At 46.6% G+C, this 12,767-nt stretch overlaps 1 protein-coding gene across 2 annotated transcripts in view; it reads left to right on the forward strand.

The window, feature by feature from the left end:
* The first annotated feature begins 11,286 nt into the window (after nucleotides 1-11,286).
* LOC144706158 (RNA helicase family protein) overlaps nucleotides 11,287-12,767 on the forward strand; it is a 90,805-nt gene continuing 89,324 nt past the window's right edge. The window contains exons 1-3 of one of the 2 annotated variants that reach the window (XM_078579066.1): nucleotides 11,287-11,655; nucleotides 11,800-11,908; nucleotides 11,979-12,217. In XM_078579066.1, coding sequence (XP_078435192.1) covers nucleotides 11,362-11,655; nucleotides 11,800-11,908; nucleotides 11,979-12,217 — 642 coding nt within the window. In that variant the 5' untranslated portion in view covers nucleotides 11,287-11,361. The remainder of the gene's footprint in view (nucleotides 11,656-11,799; nucleotides 11,909-11,978; nucleotides 12,218-12,767) is intronic. The other variant, XM_078579065.1, reaches the window with a different exon arrangement.

Genomic DNA, 12,767 nt, shown 5'->3' on the forward strand with positions numbered 1-12,767 from the left:
AAAAAAATTGGAGGAAAATAAAAAAAGACTAAGAATAAAATAGGAAGAAATGAAGAATAAATGTAGAAGAAAATTAAGGAGAAAACTAATAAGAAAAAGAAGAAAAGTAATACAAAAGAGGAGGAAAATAAAAATAAATGAAGAACAAAAGAGAAAGAAAAGAATAATTGTATAATAAAAGAGGAGGCAAAAATAAAAGAAAAATAAAAGATGAAGGAAAACAAAAAAACAAAAGAAGAAGAAACAACAAGAAAAGAGAACGAGAAGAATAGACAAAAAATAAAAGAAAAGAAAACCATAATTGAATAAGAATAAAAGATGACTGTAATAGGAACAAAAAGACAGATGATTATCTAATGGACAAGAAAGATTAAATCAACAATTCACATATTTTCTATTTCGCTAACAGTACCCTCGGGGGCCCTGATGATGCAATCCCCTCCGGTTGTGGCTTGCTCAGTAGCACGGCGGCTCGCCAAGCCCAATGGTTTGGTGACTCCTGATCAGTGTGGCGCCGGACAGGGCAGCTCTGTGGGATCTCTTTGCATTCCAACTAGTAAAGCACACACCCACATACTTGCCCCCCAGCGTGTGGGGGGAAACCAACTGAGACGGCACCATGACCGCGGTCGGCTGCGCTGCGTTGGGCATGCCCCCGGTTGGCACCATGCCCCCGGTCGACTACGCCAAACGCCCTCACCACTCACACGTTTACATGCCCGCGCCACGCCCCATTCCTCGCCTCTCCACACACGCCGCCCCTTGGGCTTGGAAAGCCCAACGACTGATGCCCAGAAGTGGTTGACGACCAGCACAAAGTGCCACACCATACGCGATAATGTAAATCGACCATTCCATGTTGCAACCCACTGCCCCTCCCCAAGCCCCATGATAGCCTCGTGCCACCCCAAGGGATCCTGGGCAGCAGCAAGATGTAGTGCTATAGGGCAAGAGAGTCTCGTATCACCGAAAAGAAATCCCATAAAGCCGGCCCTACATGGAGGCACAACTGTATTTGTCACCCAACCATTGGGCTTCACAAGGTGACATGCCCTCAAGAGAGAGTGTCGCTAGCGGCCAGATGTGCATCGTGTGGAACACGGGGGGCGCCATCACTGAACCCAACCCCCGCCCGGTGCCCCAGCCCAACGCCATGGCAGTACCCTACCACACCAAGAGACCTTAGGGCCGCAGTAAGATGCAGTGTCTCCTAGCGAGAGTGCAACATGTCAATGAAGAGAAATCCCAAAGAGACTGATGGGACCATCCGCAACAAAAAGCGCCAAGTCAACCCGCGCCAGCACGTGAGCAGCCACGTCGCGAAGCTCGAGTGGACGAGAAGAACCCGGAGTTCAAGCACACGGCGTGATGAGAAGGCATCCCCATTCCTATTTTCCTTGCATTTTTTTGAACCTTTTTCGTTGTGTTTTGTTTGGGGAGGGCCTCCCTGTTTTGGCCCTTCCGTCGTACGCCAAACTGTCGTTTACGGCCCGATTAGGGGGTTGTCCCTAATTACAGGCCTCCCCTAGGGTCCCCTCTCTCCCAATATAAAAGGAGAAGAGAAGCCCTAGAGGAAGGAAGAGAATTTTCTTGAAGTTGATTTGGTTTTGTAGTCTACTAGAATGGGATCCCCTTGAACGAGAAGAAGAAGAAGCCGCCACCCGCCGCCGCCGAGACCCCTATCCTCCGTCGCCGTCGCCATTGCCTAACAGCAAACTTACGCCCGCCCAGTCGACTCCGGCGCGCAGCCTAACGGCTCGACAGCCAAGGGGCCGCCGACCGGCCCGGGCTTGCTCGGCGAAGGAGCTCGGCCGCCCGTACCTCCAGGTCGTCAAGTAGAGCCCAGGGCACCACCGGGCCGCTTGGTTTCCATCCCGAGCCACGGGACCGCCGACGCCTGCCGCAGGGTCGCCAGAGCGCCAGGCCAAGCCGCCGACAGAGGCCCTAACCGCGCTCGTGCGAAGACGGGTTGCCCAGCACCGCGAGCCGAGTTGACTCAGTGGGAGGGTAGACTGATCTCGCACGGAGTTGACTCAGTTTGACTCGGTATTAAGTAACTGCCGAGTCATCACTGAGTCGACTCAGTGTAACTAGGATTTAAGTAGGGGCAGGGGCACTCGAAGGTAAAAAGAGAGATCTGAAGGGGTATTTTCGTCCTAGGCAGAGGAGGACAGTTTAGGGCTCCCGCGAACCGCCTCTACCGCCTCTGCCGCTGCTCGCGACCCCCGACGCCGCCGCCACTACCGCTGCCGCTCTCCGCTAATTGATGTCGCGGTCGTTCGCAAAGCCGCCCGTGGCTGCTCGCTCCCCCCCCCCCCCGCGCTCGTCCCACCCTGCCATTGCGCACCACAGCCGCTGCTGCCGCGGCCACCGCTGCACGCCCCTCGCCGACGCCAATCGCTGCCAAGCACCAGTGCAACCGTCATCGCTTGCCGCTCCCCGCCAGTTGCCATCGTTCGCCGCTCCCACCTCATCCGGCAACGCCCTCCACTCGCCATCGACGTGGCCGCCGCTCGACTCTGCTACCACGGCCGCTCGCCGCTGGCTGCTGCCACCTGCGTCACTCGCTGCCATGCGCCACCGTCGACGGAGCCGCCGCTCGCCATTGCTGCCACGGCCGCTCGCTGCTGGCCGCTGCCACCTGCGCCACGCGCTGCCATGCGCCACCGTCGATGGAGCCGCCGCTCGCCACTGCTGCCACGGCCGCTCACCGCTGGCCGCCGCCACCCGCGCCGCTCCTCGCCATCCGCCGTCGTCGCCGTCGCGCATTGCCACCGCCGACGCTTTTCGCCGTCCCCAATGCTGCCCACCGTCGCCGACAGGCGACGCCGCCCGCTGCTGTCGCCGCCCGCCGCCGCCACCGCTGCCACCTCTGTCGCTCGCCACCACCGCCGCCACCACCGCCGCCACCACCGCCGCCACCCCCGGCCCCGCTCAAGTCCACCACGGGTGTGGTCACCCGGCAAGTTTGTTCGTCGTTCGGGCATCGCCGACTACTCAACCCCCGTCCTGTCTGGCTCGTCGGCCCATCCTTTGCCTCGCTGCCTTAGGCCGCCACTCCAGTAAGGACTCGGCTGCGATCCACCCCGACTACCTGACCTCATCCGCAGGTCACGACGCTACACCCATCCCCTATCGAGTATTATTATTTCTTGCAATATCTCCTCGCGTGCTCCACCGCCGAGGCTCGACCTGCACGTCATCTGTATCCTGGGGTTTGGGTAGAGCACTTGCCCTGATTATTCCACTCACCCACGTCACCGGGAGTAGTTAGTTGGATTGAGGATACCCGCATCGCCAGCGTCCCGTCGATTGATCTAACGGGTCATTGGAGTCGGATCGTACGCGGGACGTACAGGAACTCTTCCAGGGCGCTCGTCTTATCTCGGCTGCTCCGTTGTACTTCTCGTTGTTTTCCTATAAACATTGCATCATTACATTAGATATCGCATGATACTCGTTTTTTCCGTTTTCCCCACCCTGTGTTGCAACGCGCGCCGTCGATCCCGGCCGTCTATGTTGCATCAGAGACGCCCCGCACGACGCCACAAACGATCTGCTGTCATCCAACCATTAAGCTTCACGAGTCGCAATTGGCTGGGATCACATTGTCTGGAACAGAGAGGGTGTTGTGAACAAATCAAACCCCCACATACCGCCCTCACCTGGTGCTACGATAGGCGGCTGCCACCCTATGATAGGGCTTCATGAGTCATAGTGCCATCGAGTGAGAGCGATGCAAGTGATCAAGTGCAAGTCATCTGGTACTTGGAAGGTGCCTTCAGCATACTGAGAGGCATCATCATGGACCAAATATTCCAACCCGGGGAGGATGATGGGGGACCATCTCACTAGCCGAACATGGGACGCCAACAATCTCACCCTGCAGCCTGAGCTGACGCCCACAACCCCGACTTCAAGTACTTACGAGCGTGAGCGTTGATTTATTTTCTTGTATTTTGATTTCTAAACAATCGGATGGGCCATTGTGTTTGGACCTCGTCGGTTGTTTTTCATTTTATTTGTTTTAATGTACATCTTTTGAGGGATAATCCCTCCTCACTAGATAGTTTCCTTTGGTCTGGCCCAATTGTGCATCCTCCCTCCCTATCAAAAGGGATGGCATGCCCAAGGAGGCCTTGGAGTTCATTTGAAACTGAGAGAAAATTCTTCATCTAGGCTCCCGCCTCCTCCCATTAGGAGTTCTCTTTACAGTTTTCTAGAGAGTAGATCATGGGAGCACACGTCATCGCCATCAGCCTCACCTCATCGAGCCACACCTCTGAGGAAGAACCACACTGTCGCCACTTACGCGCACCACCGTAGTGCGAAGACCTCTTTCTTCGAGACTTCTTGAAGCCAACATTCGACAAGCTGGTGCAAGAAGAGTTTTCTTGGAGATCAATTCCAAGAGCGTCCATTCTTGGATGTCCATTCTTGTTTTTCTTTGGGTCAGGCCCGCGTTGACGATGCCACCTAATCTGAGTTCACCATCGTCACTTCTTGAACAACATAACCACTTCTTGGAGCTTTCTTGGAGCTTCTTGGAGCCAAATCAAGAAGATGCCTATCCAAGAATGCATGGCTTGCAAGAAGCACGCCAGTCTCATCAGTGCTCGTCATCATCCCAGCTCTAATTCGGACGATTGCCTCTCCATCACGCCGCCAAGAACCCTTCGTGGGTTGACAACCTTCAAGAAACCACTTCTTGGAGCTTCTTGAAGCAAATTAAAGAAGTTTGCCCCTCCAAGAATGGACAGCTTACAAGAAGCACGCCGGCCTCTTGCTCGTCACCATCCCGGCTCCGTATTAGAAGATTGTCTCTTCGCCTTGCCACCAAGAACCCTTTTGTGGGTTGACGACTTTCCACGAAACCACTTCTTGGAGACTCTTGGATCATATTCGAGAACAATCCACTGGGGTCTTCTTGTTTTCTCTCCCTGCCAAGAACACCCCTCCCTAACCACCTTCTCGGCCGAGCCCATGCTCGAACGCTTTTGCCACGTGCCGACATGCCGCCGCCCACTTGTGCCGCCTGCCCACGATTTCCGTCATCTTCTATGAAACGACTCCTCGCCACGGACTTCTGGGCCTCTACCTATTAGGTACCATCATTTCCCCACTTCAAATTTGCGGTATTATTACTGCTTTCAATGCTGACTTCCGCTACGTGCTCGCTTGCCTAGTATTTACATTGAAATATAGGACTAGCCACCTACTTGTCGAGAGGTAGAGATTTCTTGAGGTAGCAATTAAGTTCACTAGCAACGAAGGTTGTGGATGCCACTGGACATCTCGTGTCCCTCACCACTTAATACATCTAGTTGGTTAGATCGGGACATTAGGAGTCCGACATGGACTTGTCCACACCCGATCCTTTACTTGGTATTTGTCAGAAGTTGTTCCACATTTCTTATTAAATTTCATCGTACTATGCATTCGTCGTGCTAGTTACATATTATCTCACCGTCTCATTGTGTTGTACCACCAGCCGACCGATCCCAACGTTCTCCGTGTTACATCACCACTGCTCCCCTCTGTGCATACACCGGCCTGCTACCATCCTGGGAGAACCTGTAGTATTGTGACCCACTGTGTCACCTGCCAGAGAGCATTAGATGGATGTGACCACTACCGCACTCGCAACCTAGAGGGTGCCATGTGTGCGCCGGGTCATCCGCCCCCTTGATCCTCTCGTTGACGCCTCGTTGATTTCGAAGGACGGTAGTAGGTGCGACCCACGGACTTGCATTGTGCAGCAGAGACGCAGTGATGACAGGTTGCGAAGATATATGCCTGCGCGCACCATTGTCCCCATCCTCCGTCGGGCTTGTCGAAGGAGGGCCTCATTGGTGGGTGAATGGCCAAGCGAGCAACCAACACACCCACACATGTGCGGTTGCACCCCTGGTAGGACCGGTGATCATGTTCCAACTTTGTTTTGAACATGCACCCAATCCGATGGCGGGAGTCAATACCAGTCAGTTTGGGGAACAAGGTAGACCCATAGGTTTGTCGCCCCCATTATCACCTCCACGCCTTAGTCCACTCTCAGCACAACGCACCCATAATCTAGCACATGCAAGGGTGGCCCCTCCGACATGAGCGACAGAGCATTTTAGACATTTTTGAGCTAATAGCTGAGGCTACCGAGGAGATCGGCCATTTATTCCCCAAAGCTAATGCGTCCCGTATATACTCAAAACTAGATTTCCCCCTACAACATGTGGACTTAAAAGTGGGACTCGGTCAACCATTTTTTTTGGCTGGATCACCACCAAATTTTAAGAAACGTTCAGAAATTGTCCATATAAATTGTTCAAAAAAGATGCCCAAAAAAATCACTCAGCTGAGAGATCGCCGGAGAACCCCCACGGCCGCCGCTCGGCCTTGCACAAGCCCCACTTAGGTTGGGGGTGCAACGGTGATCTCATAATTCTTACATCCGCTTCCTGACATCAAGAGAGACCTCTATACATAATTTCAGGTCAAATGGATGCCTACAACTCCAAAAAAATGGTTTCAAGGATTTTTTTCATTGGGACCTCCCTCGTGAGTCGTTTATTGGGCAAAAAAATTGTGTGCCAATTGGAGTGCACACAAAATTTCAGCTCAAATGGAGGCCTACAACGTCGGGAAATTCATTATGAACTTTCCAGGAACCTCCCTTCTCGTGATTTGTATTTTGAAATATGTATCTCTGCCCACCGGTGTCCTTTGCGCCTCAAATTTTATGCAAGGTTTAGTTACAGCCAAAGGAGATGCACACAAAATTTCAGCCCGAAATGAGACCTACATGATATGTAACCAAGAATAAAAAATTCAGTTCTCACCTCTCTTCAATTCTTTTGAGAACCAAAATTGGTCATAATATTTACAATAAACAATTGGATAGGAATACAAAGTTTCAGCTCTTAAAGAGCCTCATAGACAGAAAAAATAAAGAAAAAAATTATTATAACCTACCTCGGAATGCAATATAGCCCAGGCCGCGGGCTTTGTGCGGGTTAAAGGCAGGCGTGGGCGCTTTGTGAGTGCAGACACTCTAGTGGCTTGGGAGCTCTAGGGGCTTGGTTATGGAGGGCCATTGGGAAGATCAAGCCCTAGCTCGTCAACAGTTGCGTCGTGGAGCTCAAGCCAACGTGAAGAACCCGAATTTCTGATATCATGTCTGACAACAGCTTCCTAGCGTCGTTTATTTCTTGCACATGTCAATTTCTTCGACTTTATGGAGGGCCCAGCCCCCACCCCCCATCCCATGTACGGGCCTCCCATGTCCGTTCCATTTTTGCGTGTGTGTTTGTGTTTTTTTGTTTAGACCATAAGGGGAGAGTCCTTGTATGGACATTTTTCCTAACGTCTCCTTCCTCGCCCCTCTTTTCAGTATTATTACATTCTTCAGTGCCATCCTCGTCTGCTCCGCTGACGAGAGTTATCAAGTCATAGGATTGACCATCAAAATCGTGTTAGGGATTTTATTTTTTGGTGTAGGATCTACCTCGCTCTTGGCGACGGTCAAGATGCTCACGGACTGTGATTATCCCCCACCCCAACGGCCTTCGATCGGATCACTGGGGGCATGTTGCCAAGACTCCTTGTGTTGACTATCTGGGTTGTCGTCCTCGATTAGTGGTCTTCTGTCGTACTTCTCGTTGGTTTTCTTCAAACAACGCATCATCTTCCTGTTTGCATCACATTTTCATGTCCTCTCCATGTGGTGTGACAGAAGCCGTTCGATCTATGCACTTCGTGTTACATCACTTGCGAGCTCTACGAGCGTGCGCGGGCACTCTAAGGGCATTGTGCGGGCATTGGAGGGGTGCTATGCAGGCACGCATGGGCACTATAGGGCATTGTTCAGGTGCGCATGGGTGTTGCGCAGGCGTAGTTCGGGCGTGCGGGCATTTAGGCAATGAAGACCCAAATGTTAACCCCCCTTGATCCACTGATGAGCCAACATGAGTCATTCTTATTACAATTTGAGCTAGGTGTGAGCCAGCCTAAACCAGGTGCGAGCCATTCTTGATCCAAGCTGAGCCATGTGTGAGCCACCCTTGAGCCATATGCGAGCAATCCTGAGCTAGGTGTGAGGCACCCTTGAGCCAAGCTAAGCCAGATGGAAACCTGTAAGACAAGCAAAATTGTAATCAGATTATTAAATAAATAAATTAAAAATTGTCCATCGATCATTAAAAATATGACCAAGGAGAATAATAATAAGTAGACGAGATTAATTTTTTTCAATTGATCAATATCAGTGAATTAAAAAGAGGAATATGGAAGAAGAAGAAGATGATGATAAAGTGTTCACTCTCCCGAGTATCAAATTGTTTTATAACCTTGGGTCATCAGAGGAAAGTATTTTTCATTTCATTATAAAAGTTTCATGAAATCATACTGCACAAAGATCTATCCAATGTGTTGTGCATTTGATCCATGGGATGCATGATGCGTGGTTCAGAACTTGACATCACACCGCACATTGATCATACAACTGCATTTGTCTCAAAAAATACTTATCATTCCTCCTATGCTTGTGATGTACCCAACCCAGTTTCCTACACTAACTAACCATATCGTATGACCAAATTAAACCTTGATTTTACTTAACTATGAACCATGGGCATCCGGAGTAGAGAAATTCCCAAATGCACGTGGGAAATTACAACTCTTGATGATGTTGTTGTTTATTCATATGGCTAGTTTTGTACCTAAGGGGGGGTGTGAAATAGATATGTAAAAAATTATATTTTAGTTTTCTAATTTAATTTATAGATGTTACCACATTGATTTTTCTACATGTGATTCATTGATCAATGTATTAGGTAGTCAGTCCAAAGGAGAAGTCAAAGCAAATATGGGTGTAGATGTTACCACATTGATTTGTCAACCTCATTCCAAGAAAACATAATGACGTTCATGATTGCAATTCTTCCAATATTAACTCCCTTATGAGTACTATAGGAAGGCCATCCCTCATCTACCCAGTGTTGGGTGAAGTTTGGTAGGCTCCAATTCGTTCAGGATTATCTCCAATAGTTTTATGCCCACTGCTCTAACTTCTTCGATGGTGAACACCTTCCTCACTTCAGATGAATGTGAATCATGAATGTGAACAAGTGAGCCAAATTTTTAGAGCTGTTACATTTCCACGTGCTTTTACATGAAATTCATATGTCGTTCTTGTCTCCAAGAACTCATGATGGAATATAGACTCAAGGTCCTCCACTCACTTTAAAAGAAACCCCCCTCCATCCTATCTACCATCTGATCTACTTCATCCTGTCCAATAGAGTATATTTTTTAAGGATATTGCTGTCTGATAGAAGGAGCAGAAATGATAGGTCTTACAATGTTCTTTCTATCCCTGATTTTCCCATAATTATCACATCTATCATCTTAATAATGTCATCACATATTTTCCTTTTTATTTTACCTTTTAGGATCTCCATATGAGGCAAAATACTGGCTTGTTATCTATAACTCATAGATAACATGTATGAACATAAGTCTATAACAGACATTTATTTTACCTCACCAATGATGCCGTTGAGTTTTTTAAGAAGCTAATTTTACCAGTTGTACCTATTGTGGCATTATTCCCGATACCACTTTTCCATACACCTCTCAATATAATATCACTTCAGATGTAAACCTTATCATCTTCTTCACATGACTTACACCCCTCTCCTTGAGAAGAAGGTTTTCCACCACCATTCATAACTAGTACGGGTTGATGCTCTAATGACGGCCACATGCAATTTTCCCCCTTTTGTGTTATATTTGATAGCATATATTAGAATAATCTAACATGTGATATTTGAGGAAATGAAGACACTATGAGATGATTAAATGGGGGTATCAAACAGATATTGGAAACTTAACCTATTTTGGAACAGATAATGAAGGGTTGTGAAGGGCGATCGATGATGTCAGATATCAGACTCTAATATCTATGAAATATTAATATGGGGATTTCAAATTATGATATCTCAATATCAAAAACCAATTGGCGAAGTGACTTTGTCTCCCATGGAGAAATTAAAAAAATGTTGTTATAATGTTTGCCATGACCCCAATATCTAAATTGAAATCATACCTTGTAACATCACACTCTACATGGGATTTTGCGGGACACTTGTGCCTTTGATCATTGGGAGCTAGAGGCACACACAGCTGCATCAAGCCGACCAAGATAATTTTTGCCGACTCTAACTGTGGAAGACTAGTTTTTGTTTTTGATGGTCTGTTTTGCATGTGTTAACCATGCAGCAAACGACTCATTAAAATAACAAACGGAAAAAAAATCAATATAAAAACTGTCCAAATTATGGTTTCCCATTAGACTAACATAACAACAGATTAAATCACATTACACAGGTAGACCTAAGATATTCTTATTTAGTATATTGACATGTGAAAATATTTTGTGTATTTGTTTATTTATGCATATATTTTTACTTTTACAAAAACTATTTTAATACAATTAAAAAATATCTTGTGAAACAAAAAGATCCATATTCATAACTCGAATTGAATATCCACATCCAAACCTCAAAATCTAAAGGCGCGTGCCATTTCAAAACTTGATAACATCCAAACTAACACGGTAAATTTCATATATTTTAATTAATAACATATCCATTATGTTATTTTTTGCATATTTGTTGAATTATTATTAATTAAAAAATATAATTCAGACATTATAATTTTGAATTACAGAGTGTATCTTTATCTACTTTTTAGATTTTTCAAGCCAGCTATTGACACAGAAAATTTTACTACTCAGAAATATTGAATAACATTTATTTGACGTCGTTTTGGCAATTTGAATCACTTTATTGGGAATAAGTAATATCTTGCATGTGTACCTTCCCACCTGGCTAAATTATGGCAAATTGGCAACATTATGGCATCATTATTCATGATGAAACGCTATGGCATCATTTACCTTATAGGTGATTTTTTTATTTTGTGGATACATGTAGCATGGGGAGAAAAATTAAAACATTTTACCATTAACTTTAATTTACAGGGCATAGACATGTGGATAAATTTTAAAGTCCTAGCCTTTGATAAATTCGAATTGATAGGCCAGAAATTAAGTTTAATTTACATCAATTAAGGCTTCTGATTTATACAATAATATTTTATAATTTTCTTTTGTCCCCAGTTCTTTGTTGTGCTGTAATTTTCGGCCAGAATTGTGAGGTGAACATATTTTGTTATTTAATCAGACAGTAAAAAAAAGTAATTTTGCGCTTTTCTTGGTTAACATAGAAATCCGTTCAAAGAAGCTAAGGTATTTAATGCGCAGGCGGGAAGCGTTGTGGCTTGTCCTGTGCAGAGTCCGATCCGGCCATGGCGCCGAAGAAGAAGCAGCCTCAGCAGCAGAGACATGGCGCCAAGGGAGCGAAGACGAGCGTGCCTGCCGGCGGGAAGACTGCTCCGAGGCTCGCCATATCGGCGGAGAATGAACGGCGTCTGCGCCGGCTCCTGATGAACACTGAACGACCAGAGTCTTCGGCCGGAATCGATGGCGAGGGGATCTTGTCTCGTGAACAGAAGGCTAAGAAACTCCGATCCATCTACGATAAGCTGTCGCTGGAAGGATTCACGTCGGAGCAGATCGAACGCGCACTTTTTGCCCTTGCAGTATGATCCGAATTTAATGTCTTGCGATTACGCGCTTCACTTCTTTTACTCTGTGGTGTTTCAACATTGTTTCAGAAAAGTTGGAAAGTTTGTCTGGATGCGTTGATTGGTGGATGATTGGAGAATTGTTGTTTTCATGCGCAGGAGGGAGCGACGTTTGAGGCGGCTCTTGACTGGCTTTGTTTTAATTTACGCGGAGATGAACTGCCCCTGAAATTTTCCAGCGCGGGTTCAGTGTCGGCGGTTCACGAAGGTCTGGGGCTGTTTTTCTGTGCCTCAGGTATTCTTATTTTTTTATGATTGATGATCTTCTTCTAATGCAGATGGAGAAATTTCTGTGAAAGTTATTTCGAGAGCTCAAGAGAACTGGGTTCCTACTCAATTCTCGAATGAAGTTGAGGATGAGAGGCTTCCGGTGAAATTTAAGATAAAAGGGGAACGGGAAGAGGCGTCGATAGATATTGGCGAATCTTCACAAGCTGACTGGATTAAGAAATATGTAAGACAACTGGAGGAAGATGAGGAAGATGAAAATATTGAAAAGGAAGATCGAGAAGAAGAGGTAACTGTTGAGCTAAATGCCCTGTGAGCGTTCTACTACTTTGATGAACCTTCTACTACTTTGATGAACTTCAACTTCTATGATTTCTAAAAAAAAAACTTTCAACTTCTATGCATTGATTGATCTGTTTAGTCTACCTATTTATTCTTTGTGCGTTGTTTATGCCTCCTACTGTTCATCTATTCATTTATCTGTCAATGTTTTGACCTTGTACTTTTGTTATTATTTATGTATCTTTTTATTTTTCCTTATGCGTCTGCATCTATTTATACTCCATCTTATTATTTTGCTTCTAGTTATTTGTCTGTCTACTTATGTATGTTATTACTGAACTACTGATTCATCTGTTTATTTTTATTTTTTTGAATTAAAGAGGGAAGATCACCTGAAATCGGTGATCAACCCATAAATAATGATACACATGAACATGCAGTACATAACCAGCATGTTCGTCTCCAATCAACCCTCCCTCCCAAACCAATATGTAATGAGGCTCTCCACATCACGTACCACACTGTCCGTCGAAGCTGCCCTTCCCCTGAACACCACT

This window comes from Wolffia australiana, chromosome 7 (genome assembly GCF_029677425.1).
Source record: "Wolffia australiana isolate 7733 chromosome 7, ASM2967742v1".
Taxonomy (NCBI): Eukaryota; Viridiplantae; Streptophyta; class Magnoliopsida; order Alismatales; family Araceae; genus Wolffia; species Wolffia australiana.